The following is a 26,316-nucleotide window of genomic DNA, read 5'->3' as shown; positions in this document are numbered from 1 at the left end:
CAAACATGACAGACTTATTAGGTCCCTGTCAGAAGTTATCCCATAAGGAGAGGTTCCCAATATTAGCCTATGGAGAATTAGCCTTACTGCAGTAGCAGGGGCTTGTGGCAGATATGCCAGCCTCACAATGTTTTAGGGGAGAGCACCTGCACCTCAGCACTGTTTAGCAGTGGTAAGGCGCCCAGAGTCCTAAGTCCAACAAAATGTAAGGTAAAAATGGGAGGCAACAAGGGCAAAAATGTAGGGGAGACCACCCTAAGGCTGACAGGTCTAACACATGTCTTTCATTTTCCACATGGATGTAATGAATAACCTTGTTGCAGGGACTAGACGACCAATTTAAATACTACAGGAGTGGCTGGCCGGCAACACTCCCTGGCACGCGAATATGTAAAAAGGTCTGCCCTGCCACTATAATCTGTTGCTGCCACCACTGTCAGTCAATTGATACACATGAAAAAAGTAAGAAATGTACAGTTGATAGAATACTAAGAAATACATTCAATAAACAGTGAACTATAGCTATATAAACTGTTTCATGTAAGATTTAGATAACCAATTGTTACTTTGATGGTGGAACTCAGGTAACTTTCTGAATAGACAACAAAAAAAATTTAACCGCTACATGATGATGTCTAACTGTGGTAGGCGGGTATATTTTGTTTCATTGAGGTGAGCTACTTAAATATGCTCTTTGGGAACGGCACCCAACACCGCCATGGTGCTTGAAGACCGTTGTTTGCTAGAAAAAAATGATTTTCTTTCCCCGTGCCCAGCAAGATACTCACATAAATCCTCTCACTTTGAAGTCAGTGAAAGAAAAATAATCCCTGATTTAAAGGTCTATTTACAGAAAGTGAGCATTAGTTGAAGACTACAGTAAATAGAGTATGCTCCACAGCCGGGACGAACTCCAAAAACTGAGAGTTATAAACCACAAAGCCAACGGTAAGCAATGGGCAGAATGCATTCCCAGGGAAGCTTTCAGAATTTCTGCAAGAAGTTTTTCAGCAACCAGATAGGATTGCTGTCTGGCAGGCTTTGACCTAAAAAAGGCTTAGCTGCCATGCCCCTAGAACCAAGGTAATAATATTCGTAATATCTCGGCAGGGCTGCGTGATTCAACACTGAAATATCAGCTTTAAATATATTTTGGAAAATTCCGAAATTTATCTCTGAACATCTGCATTTAAGTTTTTAAAAGGCTGACAGTTTCATCTCAAATATATGCTTTTCAGTTGGGTATACATATATTAATTCAATCAAGCAAAGGCTTCTAAATTAGTAGGCGGAGCTGCACACAAGGGAATAATCTCTGGAGAATCCTGTTTTAAGAAAAAAAAGCGTGCTTTAGTGTCAAGTATTACCTACTGAAGTAGAGTAGATAGTAGTGATTTTCTGTGTGTGCAGAAGACGGCAGATATCGAAGGAGAGAGTTCGGGTGAAATGAAATCCTTCCCGACTGTGACACGAATGACAGCCAGATCAGTGCGATGAGAAAGAATGGCTAGAGACACCAGAGAAAAGTGGTAATGAATCCGATGAAATGTTGTTACACTTACGCACCGTTTGGCCAAGATACAAAAGAGGTAATTGAGAGTGAGGAGCAAGAGGCCGATGAGGTCATTGCCAAATGAAAGGAGCAGTCGCCCGACCTCTTTTGAAGAGCTGTGCCATGCACAAAAACCCTTACACAGGCATTTGTAACATTTAATGCTGACATATGTGCATTGATTGCAAGGCTGTATCGGATATACTGTGCCTTCCCCTGGCGCTCAGGCTGCTGCCAGTATTATAAGCAATGAGAGCATAACTCCTCTGGCGTCCGTTTTATAACAAGAGACGACGGACAAAGCATGATGAAAAGACTTGACCAGTGTGGTGTGCTAAGTGCTGCTCATAGCCGCCTTTGAGACTCTTCTATATTTTAGGGGAGACAGCGTTTACAACACAGGCATTACATCGCAGTTCCTTTACAACGCGGTCATTACAACGACCGCAGTGTTAGAACAGGATGCCTTTACAACGCATGTCATTAGATCCACTTGCTGTAGGGGGCGATCTAACATAAGGAACAGTATAATTTACTATTTCAGCACCTCCCCTAGTGTTGCGCAGGCTGGAGTTGGAATAGTAAATTATACTATTCCTAAATCCAGCGCGCCCCCTACAGGAAGTCGATCTAATGACTTACGTTGTAAAGGTATTGCGCTCTAACAACGCGGTCGTTCTAACCACTTTGTTGTAAAGGCACACAATGTAATAGCATGCGATGTAACATGCTATATTCATATTCTACTTCCCTACTACTAGCCTTTTTTAAGGTTTATTTTCAGCCCATTCCTAAAGAATCAAACTAGAATAGTGCTTGCCTGTTTTTGAGTCTAAAGTCTGCTTGGTCGTGATGTGGTGTTTCTTGATCTGCTACTAAATTGGGTTATATTGGTTTGGTATTTTTACAGCGCCTACTACTCTGATGAGGTGCTAAAGTAATTTTGCAGGCAGTTTGCATTATACTCCGTGGGTTCCAAGTGTTAAGGACTTAGTCAAACATAACGTTAGTCAAACTGGTCCAGACAATGTCACGCAGTTTGTGTTATTCCCACGTAGATTTGTGCAAACATCTGAAATACTATAAGTGCCTGCTAATTAGATAGTGGAACTCTGCACACCACTGATGAAATTGACACGCTCATGGGTATTAATTGTTACACTGTTAGTGATTTAGCTACCATTGGTGTAGCTAGTGTGTCAGTGGCCCCAGTGCAAGGAAGGAAATGGGCCCTCAGCATATGTTTGAGTTATGAAATACAGCTATAATCAGCGTGCAGTGGGCCCTTCAGGCCTATGGGCCCCAGTGCTGCTGTGCCTGCTGAATCAAAAGGAAGCTACTCCCCTGCTAGCTACCATATCAGTAGTGCACAGCTCTACTTGCAGTAGGTTGTGTGGATAGAGCTTTCTGATTGGACTAATGGAATAATGTCTTCTAGTCTGCTGAATGTAGTGTCCTGCTGGACTTGTTGCGATGCAGCACTTTACCTGAGGTTGCATTAACACCCACGCCACATCCATCCATCACAGGCATCACCGGAAGTCAGGTGACCCTGGCAATGAAAGAGGTCGGGTGCAAGTGCCCTGGGCTAGTTGTCCGTGCCTTTACTTTATTTAGCATTTGGGCCTATGGCCCACAGCATTGGCAACGAGGATGACTGGACCCCACTTGCTATTACAAACTGTCAGCAGGTCCACCACAGCCACAGTGCTGACACTATTACCACCTATTTCACGCTGTGGCAGCCAGGCAGTCAGGTATCTGGAGGTGCAACACAGCAAAGCCTTCTCCAGGAGGAGACCAAATCATCAGAAGACTCTGCTCATGTTGCCCAGCAAAACCAGAGTTGTTTGCGCTTTGCTCCAGCTTCACGACCGGTCAGCCCCAAAGGTGGTAAGCAATGACTTTAAACTGCATTACTCTCTTGATGAGCCATCAATACTTACCCCTGCACACCAGGTCCACAGCCGCCCAAACGCTCACACCAGCTCCTGAACAGCAGTTAAAAGCCACGCAGGGTGGCATTACGTGGCCTCGTCACCGGAGTGTCATTAAATGTGAGGCTTTGGCGGTGCAGGCCTTTTGTAAATGAGGCCCTGAATTTTCACATGTCCAGAGGTGCCACCCTGATAGTCCAAGCCTACCAGGTGGACAAGGCACCTGGCAGGAACAGCCCCAAGGAAAGTGATGCCTGGATGGAAGCACACATCGCCGTGACTGTGGTCCTGACACTAGGACCACATTGTCCTGCAACCTCAAACCTCATGGTGTCACACCCCACCCACCATGATTGATGGCAGGAAAGCCTCAAGGCTTACGTCCTGAATCATCCAGAGAAAGGAGGCAGAACCACAGCTCCCGCCTGGCCACTGACGAAGTTCCCAGAAGAGGGAATGCCACAGAGTAGGAACTCCAAGAAGGTTCAGGAGGAGGGAACATGCAACATGCGGCCAGGCGCAACACAGCCATATAGAAGACAAGGAGAATTGGATCAGCAACCGCCCTGATCAACAGCAAGCCGGAGCCCAATACGCAAGGCTGAAGGTTGGACTTCTGAGACTGTCGACCATTGAAAGGTCCTTTTGGCTGGTCCCAAAGTAGGTGCATGCTGCTGCACCTAGAAGGAGAAGAGACTCATGAAACAAGAAATCTCAAAATCATAATTGGAAAGAAGGTGCATGCTGAAGCACCAAGGAGAAAGAGGAGGAGAAAGTGTAACATGTTGGTTCACACTAGGAAATCTGACGTGTGATCAAGCCCAGAAGGCAGTGCTTAACTTGTAAAAAAAAAAAAAAATGCCAATGAAAGTAACACAATTACTAACCATCACACTCCTACAAGTGTGGTAATTCGTACTAGTTCAGGCCTCCAAAGCGATAAGAATAGTTTGGGTGGCAGGTAATAGTAATTTTAATGTATATTGAATTGATAACTACCTGTTGTGGTTATTTCTAAATTAGTCAGACAGCACCACCTTGTGGCAGACTGTCACAAGCACCGGTGTTGACAATTAAATGACAGTGCCGAGCACCGGAAACCACTGGCTCAAATTAAGCCCTGCCAGCAGGAAGGAAGAGCAAGAGTGGCAAGGCCTGGAAGGCGCACTCAAGAGGACTTGAGACGCCGACAGAGTGTATCTATCCACACAAATAAGCCACTGTGGTGAAATGAGGACCATCTGGTGACAACACAGCAGGAGGACAGAGACTAAGAGCAAGCATGCGCGGACCTATTCTCTGCCCCATGTTTCCCAGCGTAACTGTCCAGACACAGTAAACGGTGGCTCAGCAACCCAGAACATCCAGGCTAAAGAATACAGATACCTCTATATAGAAAGAATGTAGGCACCTGGCCATCACCACTCCAAGTTTTTGACGACCCAAGAAATAAAGCCTACGGGCATCAAGGCAATTCATTCTCACCTGTCGTACAGGTTCATGACATGCCTTGAAACCCCATCATGCTTGTCCCTGTCTAGTGCATCAACAATACCATCCATGGAGCATTGAATAAACAGAGTGAAGTAGGACATTGTCAAATGACCAAAAGTCAAGAAGCAGTAATGACACTCTGAAGAGTCATTCAGCCAGCGATTACCTGCTGACCCTGCCTGCATCCTGATCGCCGTAGCCGGAGCACGTCTTGACCGTGACCCATCTACCCCTGCGGTTGCACAAGCGACTAGGCAGTGGCTCCTCAGCGGTATTGCAGCAGCACAGAGGCAGCACACACACAGCCCCAGTGCAGACCACACGCAGTCCCATGAAAATCCATCCAAAGGGCCTTCGCAGGCACAAGTGTTGGACTTGACATTGCTGTACCCACGGATTGTAGGAGATAGTAGGGCCTCAGAGTGGAGACTTCAACAAGGTGCAGTATGACAAGACTGTCTTCAGTAAGTTAAGCAACTCCACCAAAGCAAGCTTCATGATGGACTCCCACAATGCTCCTAATGAACCTATTTTTGAACTGTTGACACCAACCAAGTATCACCTGGCGCATCAGCAGAGTGGACCAACTCCATACAATGTACATGACTCCAGCCGGCATGCAGCCAGAAGGATTTGGATTATTTGACCGAGTGTTCATGCCCTGTTTAACACCAGGTTAGATTATGAATGCGAGCAGTGATATCAGGGTGCAGTCAGCTTTATCCATCTATGAGTCCACTGCTGTCCTGCTGATTGAGGCTGATGGATTACGTCATGTCCAGTTTGTTTTGTGTTTCCACAGGTTGGATTTGTTGTCCTTTTGGTATGTTTTTATGGAGGAATCAGGGCTGGACTGGCCGTAGGGGGCACTGGGCCGCCAGGGTGTGGGCTGGTTTTGGGCCCCTGGGGGCCGCTTTTTTGTTACCAACCCTAGCAATCAGCCCGGCTGCACCCCGCTCCCTCCTCCACCCTCTCCTTACAAGCGGGGCCGGCAGAGCAGTGTGCCAGGGCCGGTTTCGGTTCACAGTCAGGCCCTGGAAGGAATGTAGTGTCCTGCTCCACACATGGCAATGCAACCCCTCACCTGACGCTGCACTAACACCCACCCCACACCCATCCATCACAGGCATCCCCAATCTGGTGACGCTTGCAATAAATGAGGCCGGGTGCACGGCGCTCTGGGCCACTTAAGTAACACAAGTAGTGTGTCCACGTCGTTACTTTATTTAGCAAGTGGGCCCAGGCCTACAACACAACATTGAACGTGCTTAAGATTTGGCTGACGTTCACTTTAGGTAAATCGTTCCTTTTTGTTCCTGCTTAAAGAAAACCTGGTCTGGTGGTCTTTTTATTGATGTATTTTATCAAGTGTTTGCATGAAAAAATATCGATAACTACATTAAAGAAGAAAACAATACTTTCACTTTACCGTTCGTACCGTTCAAAAATATTTTACCCACTCTTAATCGCATATTACGTCATGTGCAGTGTCATAAATGGTCGATCACTAATAGTCCACTCCAGGTGCAAATTCCTTAGTCTCCCGTCCTCCCTGCCCGGACTGTTTCTCGTAGACCTTAGAAGTGTTTGCTCTCTGCCTGTTACTTGCACACAAGTAAACCAGAGGAGACTCAGTATTGCTGGGCTGCGGTTCAGAATGGGTGTCTTCCTGCTTCCACATTCTGTTTTCCACTGCCTGTCTTATATTACACAGGGGCGGCCTTAGGCATGTGCAAGCTGTGCACCTGCACAGGGCCACCAAACCCCAGGGGCCACCACGCCAATATATATCTTTAATATAATAATCCTCTGAGGATGGATATATTTGTGTGGCAGCCCCTGGCAGGAATTTGGCGTCTCCGGCTCTGTTCCACTTCCAAACACCGCAACCCCACCCCCCCCCCCCCTCTTCACTGCCTCCGCGCTCCGCCCCGTCCGGACCCCCTCTTCCGGGGCCCCCAACCTACGCTCCCTGCCCAGGGCCGCCATGAGCCTAGAGCCGCCCCTGTATTACACTGCAGGTCTGAGCTCTCACTTACCCTGCCTTCGGGTTGGTTGACCGCCTTTGCTCTCCATCTTTAGTTCCTGCACTGTCTCCTCAGGCAATTGCTTCTAACCCATGCTAGAGTCACAAAAAAGAGCAAAACCTGCTTTAACTTAACTTTTCCTCAATATATATTACACGGCTAAAATATTAGAAAGTTAAATATGAAAAGCAACACAAAAAAGTCCCAATAAGGGGAGGGGGCTTACGGGGATGACTTTTTATATCGAGACACATTTGACGTAGTTTATGTGAATATGGTTTAGTCTATCTGCTTGTTTGCTTATCTTGCAACCATAAGACCTAGGTTCTACTCCCGGATGAGAAACTGGACCAAGCATTATGAGTTTATAGACAAATTATTTTATATCCTGTGCTTCAAACTCTAAACAAATATTAGGCACAATGTGCTTTCTAGTTCTATCCCAAGTGAGTGTTTATCTCCCCATATTCATTCAAGCATTCTAGGTTCTACTGCCCCCAAATGCAGCACACACACAAAGTGCTGGATGGCTTTTTAGTAGGGAACAATCATAAGGGGCACTGTAAGGCATTGGATAAGGTACTCTCAATGGTTTTAAGTTAGATGAGAAATTCTACATTGTCATGAAGGTATTGGAGGAATTGTATCAAAAACTCCTGCACTCTGCATTCTCAACAGTATACGCAAGCATGGATATGATAACCTGCTAGACTTGAATACACTTACAGGCATCTGTTGCAAAGCTGCCTGGTACACTATAATCCAATTATACCGACTTGTGAAATAATGTTTGTCTTGCATACATAAACAAATTGCATATGGCAGTACATGTTCTTTTTATCTTCTTCACTGTATGAACATTTCTGTTCAGGCGAACCAGGAATGGTAAAAAAAACAGCATGCATGGTGCTTTCTATCGTATGCAAAAAATCTAAGTTGGAGTTGGGGGAAGTCTACATCACAGTCATGCATTTCATGGGGAACAAGTTGAATTTTTTGACCTCTGAAAAGATGATAAATAGATCAGTCTCTACCCGCTGATAGTTTTTTTTCCTAGTTATATTGGGACATTGATGATATTAAAAATCTCACCAAAGGTGTATAGAATTTTACATACTCAGAATTGCCACAGTAGTAAAACTAGCCTTGTTTACGGGGTGACTGCGAATAATTCCCAGTGCTGGGTTTTTAAGCATCGGCTAACATTTGGAAGTTAATGAAAGTGGGCATTTGTCACTTTGTGCAGTAATTAATTGAGGAATGTCCCCAAATTCCAAAGTATTAACACTTGCTGGACACACTGCCCCTGTGGTCTCCAAGGGCTGAGGTGAATGTTCCAATTACTTAGTGGTACTTTTCATTACTACTAGTCCTGTTTGTCCATGTCCAAATCATTACTAATGAAGATTATCGGTAAGCAATTCGAACATTACCTCCACGTCCTTTTGTCCTCGTCCCCATTCATTACTGATGAGGAAAACCAAAACAGTCTAACCGGCCTTCATATCCCAAACAATCAAAAGCATATTCCACAGTCACATGCTGCACCACTTAGTGATCTATTGTAAGGAAAGTTCTTATGATAAAACAGAATTTACACCACCAACACCATCATTCATATTGTCATCCAAAACCTTTTGAATACTATATTACTTCTTAAAGGTATTTGGGGCTTCCCATGTGGCTGCCCGGAACATTTAATAAATAGGCCTTCCTCTTAAAGTTTGGCCCAAAGAGCTGAAACCCCTCTGTTAGAATGACCCTGAATGCCCACTGCAGGTGGGATACATGATAAAGAATATATTAAAGAGATAGTTTGCTTTATCCATTTGCTAATGGAAACCAAAGATGCTCAAAGATGATCGTTCTCCCCTATTAGATGAACCAAAAGCAATAAAGAGAGAATCTGACTTCCTGAAAACTTTGGACCTTTCTAACTAAATTTTCAGGGCTATTTTAACATCCAAAAATGCCACTGTAAATCCTGAGAGGTATCAGTCAATTCAGTTAAGAAGGAAGAACTATGTCTTGATTCTTATGAAAAGAAGTTTTAACCTTAAGAAAAAAAGCCAAGTCCAGTCTAAGAATGACACCATTCTTAAAGAAAGAGAGAAAATGTTATCTAGCCATGAGTGCTGCAATCTCCCCAATTTTTCTAGCCAAGTGCCACCAAGAATACGACTTTCAGGGTAACAAATGTAATGTCTGCCCGGGAAAGAGGCTCAGAAGGGTGAGAGGTCAAAGCTCTTAGTACCAGTGGTTAAATCCCAAAGGGGATACAATTGTTTTACCAGGGACAAGAAACAGAAAAAAGTTTAAGAGCAGAGAAACCAAATCATCCCTATCAAATAGGTTTCACCAAGGATCTCAAAAAGTTCTTATTGCCACTCACTGCAAGCGTGACATTGAAACAGTAAGATGCTTCTCATAAAGTAAGATGCTTCTCATATCCTCCTCATAGAAACTGTAGAACATCATTGACATTACAATCATTAGGAGAAGCAGCAAGCAAAGAACACAATTTTCGAAAATGTCCCCAATGACTGCCATAACATTTTAAAGTGGAAAGCCGTCTGGAATGTTGCATCATGAATACTAGATGACCGGATAAACCTTTGCTTTGCTACACCCTCCTCTCAACTTCCACATCGATACCTGAAGCTCCGGGGAGAGGATCATGTTGGTGGACCTCAAGGGATAGTGGTGCAGAGGAAGAAGCCTTGACTAATTGCCGAAAAACGGCGTTCAGACCAATCACAACCATGCATTGTAGCATTGTTTTTGGTCAAGGGAGCCTGGGTGGGTGTTTCCTGACCCTGCCTCCTGTTAAGCAGAAGGAAGGAAGAGAGGACGCAGAGGACTGAGGAGAGGCAGCAGCCAGCCAGGAACCGGCAGGTGGGGAAGGGGTTTTTAACCTCCCTCCCACCCCCGCCCCACTAATGTCATCAGGAAGCAACTGCCAATAGATAAAGAGAACTGTTTTGTTCTCTGTACAGTGAATAGCCCATTTTAAAGGCGCCATATTGCTGATAGGGTCACATTGGCCTAAAGGGCAATCTGGCAGTGCTGGTGGGGGCTGTTTGTAGGCCAGTTTTATGGCCTGGCTGGTGGACAGGTTTTTACTGTTTATTTCCTAGATATAACCACAAACGATGCCTGCAGCAAGCTCAAATGAATGCAGTCTCCTATACCCTGCAAAACCCCTACACACTGTGTCTTTGCAAGTTCGAAACTACCCCGCTTGGCAAATGTGGGCCACTTCTTCAGATATCTGATTCGCCAATAGGAGCCACTTATATTTTGGTACCTGAGTCTATTTTCCGTCTCAGTCCAGACTCTGTTTGATGATGGTATATTTGCAAAGCCTGCACATTGGCAGCCTACTCAACATATTGCATTAGCAGGGTATGAAGCAAAAGTATATTTCAGAGGCCTAGAGAAGAGCTCATGTTAGAACGTCATTCGCCCTGGAGAGATGATCTCTCTTATTGTGTGCTCATAGCTAAGCCCTCACTAAGAATGACATGGCTCCATGCCCTGAATGTCCTTTTGCATGTGTCAGCGAATGTGAACAAATAGGGATGCAGTCGGAAGAGAAATACAGTAGGCATTATGCTCCTGATGGAAGAAGTTTGCATTTTTAAAGAATATATTTCAAATAACTGACCTGTGGGGTAAAGTACAGTATGGCACAATTTCCACATTTTTTCCAGGGGCATAGTTTTGTGTGGGGATGAAGTTTTCACTGTTGTTTGAGACTAGGCACTGATCTGGCTCAAATCCACCTAGAGGCTATATTGAGCCATTAATCAATAGCATTGATACACAGTTTGATACCATGGACGAATTAGAAGTATTACTTCTAGGATCAGTATTCACTGGGTCCATATGCAAACGGCACGCATTTTGTGTTAGTGGTGCCATTGTATGCTAGGACGCAAGTCCACAGTCTACTCTGCACCTACCCTCATTCTGAGCCAACATTTGTGCTATATTCTCATATCTATATAATACTTTGATTGCATCCCAGATACAGGAGGCAAGAAATAATAGGAAACCTCTACCGCAAAGTGAATGTTACATTATTCTATGTTTGCCTTCATCCTCTTAAGCAAATGTATATGATATTCAGAAGAACTGTATCTTAGAGTGTTGGGTTCTGTTTTAGATGGTGTAATGTCCATTTGTGAAAGAAGAAAGACTTCTAGGCTCACGCCTTTCTGGTTCATCTACAGACTGCATCTGCATGTCTAATCAGTCATAGTGAAAAAGAGCTTTCACCATAGTTCTCCCTCGGCTTTTGTAAAGGCTGGTCAGGTTTTTCTGCAGTGTATATATATATATATATATATATATATACACCACACATTCTGCCCTCTTGTGGGATGGGTGAGGGATTAACAGCAGCGTTTTCAACCATGCTCCTTTCCATCCACTTGGATTTTAATTTTTGTGGCAAGGCTCACGGCGACACCCACTGGGGCATTATTTACGGACTGCATTTACCAGCTATCACTGGGACTATCAAGACACGCCTACACAGGCATGCTAGTCGAATAAAAGCAGTTGAAATCTTACTTGTTGCTGTTTCCTCATCACTAGCTGGGCCCGTGAACAAGGAAGTTGATTCCGAAACGCGTAGGGCAATTAAGCACAGGGAAGAGGTGCTTTGAAGCTGCAGCCTTCACCATGGAGGCACGTTGCTGGCAGAGTGCGCCATCCCACAAGAGGGCAGAATGTGTGGTGTATTCTAGCGGCCATGCCTTGGTCGTGGGATGGCCCGCCGCACGTGTGCGGCCCTGGAGTGTCTTTCGGCACGTCATTCAGGACTCTCAGTGTGCCCGAAGGTGAGGGATTAACAGCAGCGTTTTCAACCATGCTCCTTTCCATCCACTTGGATTTTAATTTTTGTGGCAAGGCTCACGGCGACACCCACTGGGGCATTATTTACAGACTGCATTTACCAGCTATCACTGGGACTATCAAGACACGCCTACACAGGCATGCTAGTCGAATAAAAGCAGTTGAAATCTTACTTGTTGCTGTTTCCTCATCACTAGCTGGGCCCGTGAACAAGGAAGTTGATACCGAAACGCGTAGGGCAATTAAGCACAGGGAAGAGGTGCTTTGAAGCTGCAGCCTTCACCATGGAGGCACGTTGCTGGCAGAGTGCGCCATCCCACAAGAGGGCAGAATGTGTGGTGTATTCTAGCGGCCATGCCTTGGTCGCGGGATGGCCCGTCGCACGTGTGCGGCCCTGGAGTGTCTTTCGGCACGTCATTCAGGACTGTCAGTGTGCCCGAAGGTGAGGGATTAACAGCAGCGTTTTCAACCATGCTCCTTTCCATCCACTTGGATTTTAATTTTTGTGGCAAGGCTCACGGCGACACCCACTGGGGCATTATTTACGGACTGCATTTACCAGCTATCACTGGGACTATCAAGACACGCCTACACAGGCATGCTAGTCGAATAAAAGCAGTTGAAATCTTACTTGTTGCTGTTTCCTCATCACTAGCTGGGCCCGTGAACAAGGAAGTTGATTCCGAAACGCGTAGGGCAATTAAGCACAGGGAAGAGGTGCTTTGAAGCTGCAGCCTTCACCATGGAGGCACGTTGCTGGCAGAGTGCGCCATCCCACAAGAGGGCAGAATGTGTGGTATATATATATATACTTATTTTCATTGCTTTTGTTCAGAGAAGTGTTGCCTGGTCATTGAATGTTTCAGCTCTGCACCATCGATAATATTCCTTTCTGCTCTCTCCCGGCATCACCTATGAACAGAATGTTACTTCCCAGGCGCTCTCAGACCCCAGTGGTCCCTCCCTGCTCTGGTGGTTGATTCTTGGCAGGAGTCCCTCTGTAAGACCCACATGCTTCCCTCTGATCTGTGTCACCTTCATCCTGCTGACCCCGTGCAGGCTGGGTCAGCGCTTTGTAAATGTTGCTCGTCTATTAAAATACAATCACATCTTGTAAACACATCAAGACCCACATAAATCTACTCGGGTGTTGGGGAAATACCAAGTTAATCTAAATTATGGTTGACCTCCTTCGTGCTTAAAGGTGTATTCACATTTTTTGCAAGCTCCATCCGGGTCCTGGGAGTGACACGTGGGCTTTGTAAATATTGGACGGTGCACACAATTGAACCAGTGTGTCCCAGCAAATGTGAAATGGGCACAAACATTTTTTAGAAATCCTTTTGTCCTCTGATGTTTGCTTTACAGAGAGGTAAGTAAAGAATGCAGGCTGGTTGAAAATTAACTTACACCAGAACTCGGTAAATAAGTATTTACCTCTGCGGGGTGCGTGTCCTGCCATGAACCCGAGAATAGTGCTCTCTTGTTTTCTCTGTATCGAAGCCAAGCTCTCAACAGAAAAATGTATTTTGCAGCAAAGCTGCCCTGTTGGCATTGTGCTCCTCCGATGAGTGGGTAAATTAATAACAAGTCCTCAAAGGAGTTCAGAAGTCTGTGGCGCAAGTAGTTCCGCGACAAATAATGAGCTAAAGTAGCAACATTAGCCTGACGTAAGCAGGCCATTGGAAGTTTTTTTGTTAGAACTTTGTTTGTGTTTTCTTGCAGTCCAGTCAGCAGAGACGAAGACCTGAGTGCAGTCAGGAGCGGGGAGGAAGACATGTTCATTACTGCCCAGTTCGAACAAACCCTAGCTGACCTGGATGAAGACTCGGAAGGTTGGTCTTTAGAGATGTGTTTGACAAAAATGCGCACATGACAATTAAGATGTGCTTGACAAAAGTGCACAAGTGCCAATTAAGATGTGTTTGACAAAAGTACAAAAATGCCAATCAAGATGTGTTTGACAAAAGTACAAAAATGCCAATAAAAATGTGTTTGACAAAAGTGCACAAATGCCAATCAAGATGTAGTTGACAAAAGTGCCCAAGTGCCAATTAAGATGTGCTTGACAAAGGTACAAAAATGCCAATCAGCCACTAACCTTTTGAATACTTTGCTGCGGGTTCTGCTATACTCAGGAACATTGGAATTATGCAAAAGTAGATGCCCATATTATGAGGGTAGTTTGACTGAATTATGTAGCAGGAAAAGGCAAATCATATGGAAAACTAAAATGGATTGTGTGGGGGTTTTATGGGGTTATTTTTTCATTTTAACTGACAATACTATCATGGTAGAAGTTTCACCTAATCAATACCAGTATAATTCCAGACTACACGCAAACATCACCTGAAAGGTGACAAGTTTGCCTTTGCCCAGACTGTGCCATAGCACACCACACTTTGTGAATAACTTTTGAGCTAAAAACAATGTTTTTGTTGTGGTTGAAATATTCAAATTGCCCCGATAGTGGATTATATGACAGGTAAAATAAATCAAAAATTTCCAGAAAACTCAGCAGGTTCAGATTCACCTAATTCCAATGGCCCTGGATAGACTCGGATAAGTTACTGAAGTAGTTCTGAGACCCTTCTCTTGGGACCTCACATTTAACAGGCAAAACAGTTGACAGTAATTGAAACTGAAATATGTTTGGATTTTGTTTAGCCCAGTTTCTTTTTTTAAAATATCTCTATTTGTTGGTCATATTACACATGTATGGCATTATCGAAGCATACAAAATAGATAAAAATATAACAACAAATATATTAACAGAACATATCCAAACAATGACATAAAGCAACACAGGTAACAGATCACTATAAAACAAGAGATTCAATTCATTGGATTCCAGACACCTCCCATCTCCTTAACTGGGTTTATCTGCATGGTGCTATCAGGTAACAGGTGCCTTTTCTGTAGGAAACTGCAATGTTTGTATCAGTTCTTTTCCTTGACGCTTGGAGTTGTCAAAAGTGAGACTAGTGGGGTTTACCACATACAGTACCCTGGGTGCTCGGTCTGCAACAAGAATTTGACCTGTCAAGTCTCATTGACTCTGGGTAACTTGTTTGAGTAGAAGTAAACAATGAAATCATTGTATATAAAATAATAGTCTTGTATAAAAATAGAAGTCAAAAATGAGAATCACCCAGATCGAATAAGCAATGAAATAGTGCAAAAATACAATACATTTGATTAAATAAATAACCTACATAAACTAACAGCAAATATTCCGAATATACAAAGCATATTAACCTTTTATAAAATACAGCACACTTAGAATCAAACTAATCAAGGATGATTGTTGGTAAACATCTCCTCAGTTGTGGTAAGATCTAGGTACTGATGGAGACGGATGACTGTCTGATGTACAGCTGCAATGTGTGTGCAGATCCACAGTAACACAGTCATGTACTAGGCCTTCACAGCCCTTTCTGAAGTATCTGGATCCATATAATGTACCTAAGGCTACTTGCGTGCTGGTCCCCACACCGCCCAGCCACCTCAAACGTTGCATGGAGATACTGCTTCCAGCACCCAGGGAACATAGACCGATGTTAACCATGTGCTCACACCACAAGAGGTTGAATATAATAGGTATGGAGAACGGGCAGTTGCGGTGGGCTCTTCCAAAATTAAACCATTGCAGGGTGGAAACATTGGCACAGAGGGAGTGTGCTCACTAGGCAAAGGCAACAACCCTCTTCCCTCCACTTTTGGATGTTCATTTCATGGTCATCCCTCCACTGTTCTCTGGTGAAGGGTCGAGAGGGCTTTTTGGAGTCCTGTGTCAGCATCTCTAGACTCTTTGTTTTGACTGAAGCATCTACACAGTTAAGATAAGCTGCTGCGAAGACTTGTGGGACTTCAGCAGAGATTCAGGCTTGAGGCAATGGGTATCGCGCAGTGCCAGGTTTATGGAGCCATGCAGCAGGATTTACGTTGATCTGTTTTGATAGAGGTCTTCAATAGGATGGAGAGGTACTGCAGCTTGAATTGACAGTACTTGACAGTGTTACATCCACCCAGAGCTTACCTGAGACAGCAGGTGTTGAGAAGAAAACAATGTGCTTACTGTGCAGTCTGTTGTTGTGTCGTTGGACTATGTGCTCAGAGCATCGCTACATGCCCATTCTACCTGACATTCACTAGCGGTTTTGCAGTCACTTGGAGGGGTGCTCCACGACTAGAGTTGAGCATTGGCTGGAAAGGACAGTGGCTGGAGTGCAGAGATTAGCAGTGGAGAATATATGTCAGTAGTGGGAGTTGTTCTTTCTATGCCTAGTCGAAGCCATGTTTTGGAAGAATGGAATGTGGCTAATGCTTATGAATGTCCCTTTCCAAGATGGTGATGTATCCAGGGATTACTGCTTTACGTTCACAGTTCAAGAAGGATTGCGTTTTTTCCTATGATATTTGTTCCTGTTTGAAACATATATAAGGAGGCATTGACAAGTGATGGTTGCCTTGCAATGCATTCATTCTCTTATTTTTCAACACATACGTTGCCCATTTGCTACTATTTTGTTCTTGATTTTTGCCCCAGATTCCAATTGGATTTCTTCTTGAAAATTGTTATCAGCTTTTCTTTGTGCCCTGTTGCTCATCCAGGGTTTGGTGCACTGCTTACCTATTTAGACATTTATCTTAATTTTCAGTCAAGTGCTTGAGATTGTTCAGGTATTGTTGTCTGCCCTTTGTGGCTTTTTGCTCCCATCTATGGCCATCTTACAGAGATTCTTAGCACCTTTCACTTGTACCATTACATTCAGGTTGGGACTTTGGCTAATGAAAAACGTCACCCCTTTCCCAAGACATCAATAAGAAAACTTGACATACCTTCATAGCGTCATTCCTTGACAGACAGGTAGTCACAGGTAGTCAGCAGGCTACTGCTAATTACTACCAGTGCATTCACAGATTTGTGTTTCTAGTCAGCCAATGTCAAGCCTTCCCTGGTCCTAGAATGCACTGTGGAAGTTTGTGCCAACACAACATTAGCTTGATAAATCTCCAGAGGTCTTCATGGAAACTTTGAATGTTTTCTGATCAGGCGGGACCTAGAAACAAAGCATGGGGAGGGAGGAAGAAGTGAGTAAGGAGCTAACCTTATTTTGAAGGGGGAGAGGGACAGCAGCCTTCCCGTATTCTACATTTGCTATTTACCCTAAAAAAGATGATATCATTTATCTAATGACAGGTGCAATGAAAATGAGAGCAATTAGCATTGATTCCTCACTCTTTTCAGTGTTTACAATAATTTTGGAAAAACTATATATGATGTTTGTGAACCGCGATGATCATTTAAACAATATGAAAATGAAGAAGACCTGTTTTACCCAAGTCCCTAGACGCATTTTCACAGAAAAGTAAGTTGGTATCACTTCTGTACCCCCTCAGACTCTATATTGCTGTCATCAACCTGGGCATGGGGAAAGGGACTGAGGGGGTTACCTACAGGGTAGGGAGATAAAGTGAGGTTCTCCTCAGACTTAAGGCATAAAAAATTATCCCAAAGGAGCGCTATATCTACATTTGGTTTAAAACGAAGTAAAAACCTTGACTCCAAATTTTCCCAAACGTTGACGTATCAGACAGCGTGACATCCTTCATTATGTATCCTGAAGTGTTGTTAAGACACATTTCTGTACTGTCCACATTTCTGTTCACACAGACACAACCTGGAGCACATTTCAGATAATGGCCTGTTTCACTTCACTAGGGAGCCTTTGGAGTCCATCTGGGCATGCTGGTAAAGGGTTTAACATGTCAATCTTTTGTCCTGAAAAGACCGAAAGCAACTGTACTAGGTATGCATACCTTTGGCAAAGGAATGTCAAACGCTGAAATCAGCCAGAGGAATCAACAGCTCAGTGTGCTACACAAAGTGGTCACAATGTGAGGTATAGAAACAAATTTCCATCAGAAGTTTGTGTGCGAGTTTCAAGTTCTGGCATGCGTAGGTGAACCCACTGCAACATTTGTTTCCTTCTTTGTGCCTCTTTGTACACTGCTCTTCCTTCGTGCCTGTTCTCCTGCGAATTCCTACCTCCCCATGTATTCGCTCCTTCTTTAGCATCTGAACCCATATAGCACTTTCCACTCTCTCTTTCTCTCTCTTGGGCCTCTTTCTGCCTGTTTTCCCCACTCTCACTCTCTTTCTTGGGCCTCTTTGTGACTGGTTTCCAATTTCTACTCTTTCTCTTTGTGCCCCAAATTTTCCTTCTTCTTGCCTCTTTGTGCCTGCTTTGTACCTCTTTGTGCCCCGCTTTTTCTATTTTCCTGCTCTCCGCCCTCACTCCTCCTGTGCTTTCCCACCTCCCGCATTCTACCACCTCCTGGCTCTCCCCACTTCTTACCTGTGTGTCTTCTCACGATTCCTGTGCCCAACCCATCCCTAGCCCAACCTCTGCCCCTTGTGTTTTCCTCCCAGGATCTACCTACTGGTGGCCACTAAGCAAATGCACAGTGGGCACGCCAAAAGGAAGCCTGTCTGTGCCTATCCAGGCCTGGACTGTGCCTAGCACCACAGGCCCTGTTCCAACCAAATGCAGCCACTGCACTGCTTCCAGCCTACTTGCTCTCAGCCCTGGAGACTGCAGCACCAGCTGCCTCCACACCTCACCTCGCTCCATGCTAGAACCTTTCTCATGCACTCACTGCCATTTCACCTGACTAACACACACTCCCCACATGCCACACACACACCTCATGGCATGCATGCTCCTCAAAACCAGATCTCTCAAGAAGCCCACCACCAAGATCTGGGGCACCATTGTGGTGCACTCCCAGAATATCTTCTTCCTGACAGGGACCTGGCTAATCCCCACATCGGCACCCCCACCATTACCATAGCCATTATACTTTGCTACTAGATTTCCCACCAGGCAAGACCTAACAAACCAGGAGGAGGGCTCGCCAGCTTCCACAAGGACTCCGTCACCTGCTCCACCTCCACTGATGAGGACACAACCTTCAATGAACACATGCACTTCTGACTTTAGACCGGCAACCACACCCCCATCAAAGGCACCCTAGCCTACAGTCTACCTGGACCACGCACCACCTTCAACAATCTCCTCACTGACTTCATCACCCCCATTGCCATCCGCTCAAACAAATTGTTCCTACTCGGCTAACTCAACTTCCATCTCGACGACCACAACGATCAAAACTCCACTGCCCTACTCAAAAGCCTTGAGATCCGAGGACTCACCCAGATCGTCCAGGGACTCATCAACAACACAAGATACACCCTCAACCCTATTTTCACAGCCAGCAACAAGGTCAAGTTCAGCCACCTCATTCCACTCACCTGGATAGACTACTCCATTGTCCACTTCTTCATTGACATACCTTAACCCTACTCCCCTAAGACTACCTACAACCTCAGACACAGCTAGAAAAAAATAAAAAGGACAAAGCCTGACCAACACCTTAACAGCCCACCAACAAAACCTCATCATCGACCTTCATGCTGACATCAAAGCCTTCAACAACTGGATCACTACCAGTGCAGACACCCTAGCCCCCGCAAAGAACATTAAATACTCAAGAACCAACACATGAGCCAGCTGGTACACCGAGGCCCTCAGAAACTCCAAACAACTCTGCAAACGGTTGTATAGAAGATGGAGGACCATTCAGGACACCACCGCAAGAAACACTTACAAGTCTGCACTCAGGAAATATCACACCCAACTCAAAGAGGAAAGCAAGAAGAACAGCCCTAGCTCCCAGACTAGAAAACAGCTCCAACAGCTGTAAGGAACTCTTCAACATCATCAAAGAATTCTCCAACCCCACAGCCGCCACCAACTCCATCACCCCTTCGCAAGACCTGTGTGAAAACCCCTCCAACTTCTTCCACAACTAAATCTTCAACATCTACAGCAACTTCAACCCCTAATGCAAGAACTCATCAACCAGCAGCCCACCACCACTAAATCAGACCACCAGATCGCAAACTGGATACTCCTCCCCCCAGAAGTCACACTGCAATCATGAAAACAATCCCCTCGGGGGCCCTCCTGCCCCCACCATATCTTCAACCTAGGAGGAACTCTGATCAGCTCCCACCTCTGCATCATCATCAACACCTCCATCTAAAGTGGGACCTTCCAAGACAACTGGAAACGCAAAGAAATCACAGCTATCCTGAAAAAAACCCTCTCTGCAACATTATAAGTCATAAGACTCCACAGCTCTGGATTACATGGTCCAGCCCATAACTGGTTGACCTCCTTCCTTTCCGACCAGACCCAGCGATTCAGGCACCCGCCCTACACCTCAAACCCAAGCACCTCATCTGCATAGCCCCTCGAGGATCATCACTGAGCCCCACCCTCTTCAACCTCTACATGGCACCGTTCGCTCACGTCATAAGATCCCACAAAACCAACCTTGTATCCTACGCAGATGACTCCCAGTTCATCCTCTCCCTCACAGAGAACAGCCACACCACCAGGACCAACTTCAACACATTCAAGTCCAATATAGCAAACTGGATGAAACAGAACTGCCTCAAGCTAAACACAGATACAACTGAAGTCCCAATCTTCGGGAACAATAGCTCTCCATGATACTCCTCCTGGTGGCCAATAGACCTGGAACAACCGCCCACACCCACCATCTATGCCAAAAACATCAGCATCACTGTGGAAGACAGGCTCACAATGGTCATACTAGTGAACACCATCACCTCCTACTGCTTCATCACCCTACATATGCTCCACAACATATTTCATTGGCTCTCCACTAACCCCAGATGCACAGTCACCCAGGCCCTCATCACCAGCCGACTAGACTACAGCAGTGCACTCTATTCTGGCATCATGTATGAAAAAGACTCCAGACCACCCAGAACGCTGCAGTCAGACTCACCTGTAACATCCCCCGCAACGCTCACATCTCGCCTCACCTGAGAACACTACATTGGCTACCAATCCAGAAGCGAAGTCAATTCAAACTACTCACCCATGCATGCAAAGCCCTCCACAACGTTGGACTTGCCTACCTCAAACACTGTCTCAACTTCCACCAACCCACCAAGCAACTGCACTCAGCCTCACTCCACCTCGCGCACATGGCCCATATCTGCAGGAGGATGCTCCTTTTCCTACTTCGCCACCAAATCCTGAAACAACCTTCCAGGCCACATCAAGTCCTCCCCACCCCTCCTCAAGTTCTGCAAGAAAATGAAGGCCTAGCTATTCAACCGAAAGCCTGATCGGCCTACTCATCTACTCCAGCGCCTGGATACCCCTCAGGTGATCAGCGAGCTATACAAATCAACACAACACTTTACTCCTCTCCACTCCAGCAAAGCCAATATATCTCGCAAAGGCGAGGCCTATTGACTTTGCCAATGCTTGCTTTTCTTCTGTTTTACTCCCATTGTACTGGTCTGCAAAAAATGAGAGAAATGTGGTACTGGTACAATTGGTTGTATTTATTTGCTGGCCATCTATAACTACTATGCCCTAGAGGTTAACTTTGATTGAAACTAGCAGTGTGTGCTGCTGAAGATGTTTGTTGGATATAGAAGATGGTGAGTAATAAACTCCAAGATAAATCAAAACTTGGGCTGCGTTTACCAAGTACTGGAGATGTCAGAGGGAGATCCTTCAGGGTGAACAACTTGGGGGTAGATTTATTTACACTTTGCACCTCCGCAAAGTCATACAATGGGGTGCAAAGAATTTACTTTCCAACACAACTTTTTGTTCAGCTGCAAAGTAGCCATTAAAGTAACGTGCGTGCCATTGGTAAACAGGACTCTGTGCCCAAAAATAATGCCTCCTTGCGGCTGACGCTAACAAGGAGAAATGTTTTTATTTCTCCTACCTTTTATCACATTGCTTGTGGGCTGCACTGTAGAGCACACATCCAGTGTGTGCAAAGTTTTAAAGTTAGTCACTCTAAGCCTAGTATGTTGTACTGGAAGGGTACCCTTCCAGCACAAAACCTGCTAGACATCACATATACACACCGTTGCACTTTGGTGGAAAGATGTATGAGTGGCGCAAGACAGCCTGTTTATGCGCCAGCACTAGGGAAGAGAGCAGCAGTGCAATATCTGAGTAAATGTGGGTCTGCAACGCTCTCTCCCCTAGCTCACTGCTGCGCAGCAGCTTTGGTTGCTGCTCTGCATTGTACTACTTTTGAATAGGTCTGCCCCTTTGGGCCCAAAGCTGCCCAGGGCTGAACTTCACTGTAAAGGAAATGGTGTCTAAATTTTCTTAGGGTGGTGGCAGACCTTAGGCAGAGGAAGGGTAGCGTCCAGTGGAATGGGTCCACGATGGAAGTTACCGAGGTCTTCTGTAGTCGTCTATGAGTTTAGGGTTGGCGCAGTGATGTAAGGTTTCTCATTGAAAGATCTACCCAGGTGTGGGCAGGTTATGGCTTACAATACTGGGAGAAAGACAAGATCTTTAACAGATTTGAATATTAGAAATGTTAATGTATAGAGATACCACATGTATACAGCAAGCATACTTGTTTGATGTCTTTCGGGTCAGGTTGCTGGGTAAAGGCTGAACACGGTCCTGGTGCCTTCTTAAGGACCACTTCATTTCTATTTTATTCATAAATATCAAATATTGGTCAATGTTGCTCTTTTTTGTCTGTTTCATAGTTCAGTTAGATCTGCCATCTTCTCTAGCAGTGGCATTAGACTGTTGCTGAAAAGACTACGGGGCACATGCATCCTTGTAATCAATTGAGATTCCATAATTGCGATTATTAAGGAATCGCAAGTATGGATTCGCAATTGCCTATGCATATAGGTTTCGCTAACATATTAGCAATCCCTACATATTCCTTAATTGCGAATTGAAATTTGTGATTCACAATTAAGGAATAGCTTCCCATTTATTCCTATGGGCCTAGAGACACATAGGAATGTATGGGAGTTGCATGCGCATTATGCGAGTATCAAATAGGTACTAGCAAATTGCTCATGCAAGTTCAAGGGTGCAAGGGGGCAAAAGGCCACCTTGATACACCCCTGAAATTTGCATGTGATCACATGTTGCGCACACATATGTGCGTAACATGGCACATTGAACAAAAATGCACTTTTGTGCATTTTTCAAAGTTTTCGCAAATTACCATGAGCTTTAAATTGATGGTGATTTGCGATCCCAAATTGCAAAATCGCAATTTTAAAGTGCATCATGCATTGCATTTAGGGAATCACTATTTGCAATTCCCTAAATTAGGTAATCGTAAAATTTATGATTACTTACATTGTCAGATTGCATTTGGGTTGATGCATCCCAAATGCAAAAATACCGGTATTTACAATGACGCATATACCCCTACATTATTTCATTGTGTACTTAGAAGTAACTTGCAAAGCATAATTGTAGCCATTCCTACTTTCCTGTGTATTACTTCTCTTTTCTCCTTTTATGCAGGCATGGAAGACAATGACTACAGCACCAGTGGCTTCTCCGAATCCAGCCCAACTGCTGAAGTCTCCAGCCCCTACCAGTATGATGATGAACCCGGTATAGACGTGGCCGTCGCAGTTCCCGTAACAGTCATCGACGAAATTCCTGACTTCAGCAACTACTGTCCTGAACGTTATGAGGAAGAAGTGCAAACACCAAAAACATATGCACACTCAAAAGACCTCAAGCCTGTGGGCAACCTCATTAAAGAAAACAATATCAAAGTCTCTTTCGACAAACAGTCGTCAGTGATCGGTCAACTACCCACAAATGGAAATCTATCAGAAAGTAGAATTTCCCACTCAAATGGCAGTATTTCAGAAAGCACAATGTCCAATGCAAATAGGAATCTTCCAGTCAGAAGGTCATCACATGAAAATCTTTCTCTAAATGGGATAACCTACCCTCATGAGAATCACACAAATGAAAATTCCACTGAGGGTAAATTCAGTTTCAGAGTTGTGCACAGTGATTCAGTTCCGTCGCATAGATCATCATTTGAAAATGAATTCACTGCAGAAATCCCAAGGCGTGCCTCTGAAAGTAAGGATACTACTGGTGAACAAACACCCCAGGCATGCTCTCCAATGTTCGACCCTGTTCAGAACAACACAGGTATCCATTTTGACAAAAATGGCAACCGAAGAACATGGACTAAAAGTAAAACTGAGCCTGATCTTGGACGCATCCAGCCAACAGCTAGTGATGAACCTAAAGCCCCCGTCCTGCGGTGGCAGCAAAGCTATGAGCCGAAAGCTGGTCTGACCACCTTTAAGGTTGTTCCTCCAAAACCTGGTGTGAAGCAGTATGACAGAGGCGTTACCCTCTCTTCTAGTGCCATTAAGATAGATGAGTTGGGAAACCTTGTGAATCCGCATGCTCCCCCTGAGAAAAAGGATACGCCTGACACTTCTGCGAATGACACAGAAGGCTCTTTACTTCGAAGAGCAAAAGCATTCTGGAGATCAAACTCTTCAGAAAAGCAAATAGAGAACTCTACAGAGGAAGCACATAAAAAGCCATTATCACCCACCACACCAACTAAGGCTCATAACCAAGACACGGAAAGTAAAGTAACAGTTCTGAAAGAAAAGACAGACTATCATCAAACTCTTCCTTCTAAGATGAGTTGGCGGGAATCTGACCTGAAAGAGTTCCAACCACCTCAGGTACTTAAAATGCCAACTGCTGCTGAAATTAGTAGGGCGAAGGGCGACCTCTCCTTTCTAAAGCCTTCCAAAAGGACATCCAGCCAGTACGTAGCCTCAGCAATCACAAGGTACACAAAGACACAGAGTCAGTCCACTGAAGGAGAACCAAAGCACGAAGACAGGCAACAAAGTGTTACATTGGAACCTAAAGAGAAGAAATGCATCATTTTATCAAAATACACGCCAGTGGAGCGCCAGGATGAAATAAGGGGCACCAGTCAGGAATGTAACAGTTTTAAAAACACAGTATGGAATAGAGTATCCCAGAGCACTGACTCTAGAATGGAGAAGAACACAAATAGAGTTGAGCCATTTTATGACAGAAACCAAACTACCTTCTCCAACAGCATCAATGCTCAATTTTCAAAGCCATCATATAGGGACCCCATTATTCAAAGAATCCCTGGATACAATGCAAGCTCTGAGGCAGCAGCTAAGGTATCAAACACTTTCCTGGCACAGAGATGTGAGGCTAATGATGATGTAGACTTCTTGTCTGCCCAGGATTCCCAGGCTACCTGCCTGCCGCTTGTTTCTTCAGGCGTATTATCCAGTTCAACGGAAGGTGGGCAACAAAACGGTGCAAGAACGGGGCATGCAAAGCATTCATTTGCTGTTAATTCTGGTGCGACAAGTGGCCAAGCCACCGAAAACACAGATAATAAACCAGTTGCTTTGCCAAGGAGGATAAGCTTGGAATCTGATACCCTGGCGGAGAACAGTGTGTTTGGACCAAAGAAAAGGTTCCGACCAGTTGTACAAAAACCTGCACAAAAAGATACCTCACCGCACTCAGCACTAATGGAATCTATCCAGTCGGGAGAAGGGAAGCAAAGACTCCGATCAGTTCAGGTAAAGTGAGAACAACTTGGGGTCTAAGGAGGTAATTTGCAATAACAAATGTGCTAGACAGAAATGGCTGATTTTATTTCATTTATGTATGTGGGGAGTAGTAGATCACTCTAGAGAAGATGGAGAGGGAGATGGTGGGAAGTCATCTAACTTTCACTGTCCTTGGGACACCAAACACAGAATATTGAAAAGTAGTGATACTTTTAGATAAATTTGTATACGAGAAGGCACAAATGCGCACCTTGGGTAAATCTTTGTATGCCTCCATGTACATTTTAAACATAGTAGGAACATTTTGTGTCAATGCTCCAGGTATAGCTCACTAGATATACCTGAAGTATTTTACAAAATGAACAGATAGGAGTAGATCTGTTGGACTAAAACTTAACAAACTATAGGGCAAATTTACTAGGAAGTGGCGGAGCGCGGCATTATCAACCTTGGCTTAATACCGCGCTCTTCTCCCTGCGCTGACGCTAAATTTTGCTGCCTAGCACCAACGCAGGCACCCTTAACCATAGTGCAATGGTACCTGCATTGTAGGGGAAGATTGTTTATGTGCAGGAAGGTCTCCCTTCCTGCACATAAACAATCTGAATTGTTAAGCCTGTTTACACCCCTCAAAGCAAGTGTGTGAGATTTCGGATTATCAACAGAGGTGAAATGGAGATGAGCTCCCACAAAATTTGTAATCTAGTGTCTTGCTGAGTAAATCACTATTCACCAGAGAATCCTAGGCATACAGCTGGTTGCTATGGTTCAAGGCATCAGATTTCTCTTTGTGAAAATGTGAGGAAATTATTTAAGCAGTACCCAAACAACATTAGTCAATAAACCAAAAAGTAAAACCCCAAGCCAATTTAGTAAAAGGAAAACTGTATTTAGTTAAATAGAACCAAAGCAATAAAAATCAGATAAGAG

General features: G+C 44.6%; 1 protein-coding gene across 3 annotated transcripts in view; it reads left to right on the top strand.

Annotated features, from left to right (window-relative positions):
- Window positions 1-26,316, top strand: part of COBL (cordon-bleu WH2 repeat protein) — a 960,165-nt gene that overhangs the window by 891,901 nt on the left and 41,948 nt on the right. For all 3 annotated transcript variants that reach the window (XM_078688123.1, XM_078688124.1, XM_078688125.1), the window contains 2 exons: window positions 13,599-13,708; window positions 23,297-25,395. In XM_078688123.1, the coding sequence (XP_078544249.1) occupies window positions 13,599-13,708; window positions 23,297-25,395 (2,209 nt within the window). The remainder of the gene's footprint in view (window positions 1-13,598; window positions 13,709-23,296; window positions 25,396-26,316) is intronic.

This window comes from Lissotriton helveticus, chromosome 4_1, assembly GCF_964261635.1.
Source record: "Lissotriton helveticus chromosome 4_1, aLisHel1.1, whole genome shotgun sequence".
Lineage (NCBI taxonomy): Eukaryota > Metazoa > Chordata > Amphibia > Caudata > Salamandridae > Lissotriton > Lissotriton helveticus.
Note: the sequence above shows the minus strand (reverse complement) of the source record. Positions and strands in the feature narration are given on the sequence as shown.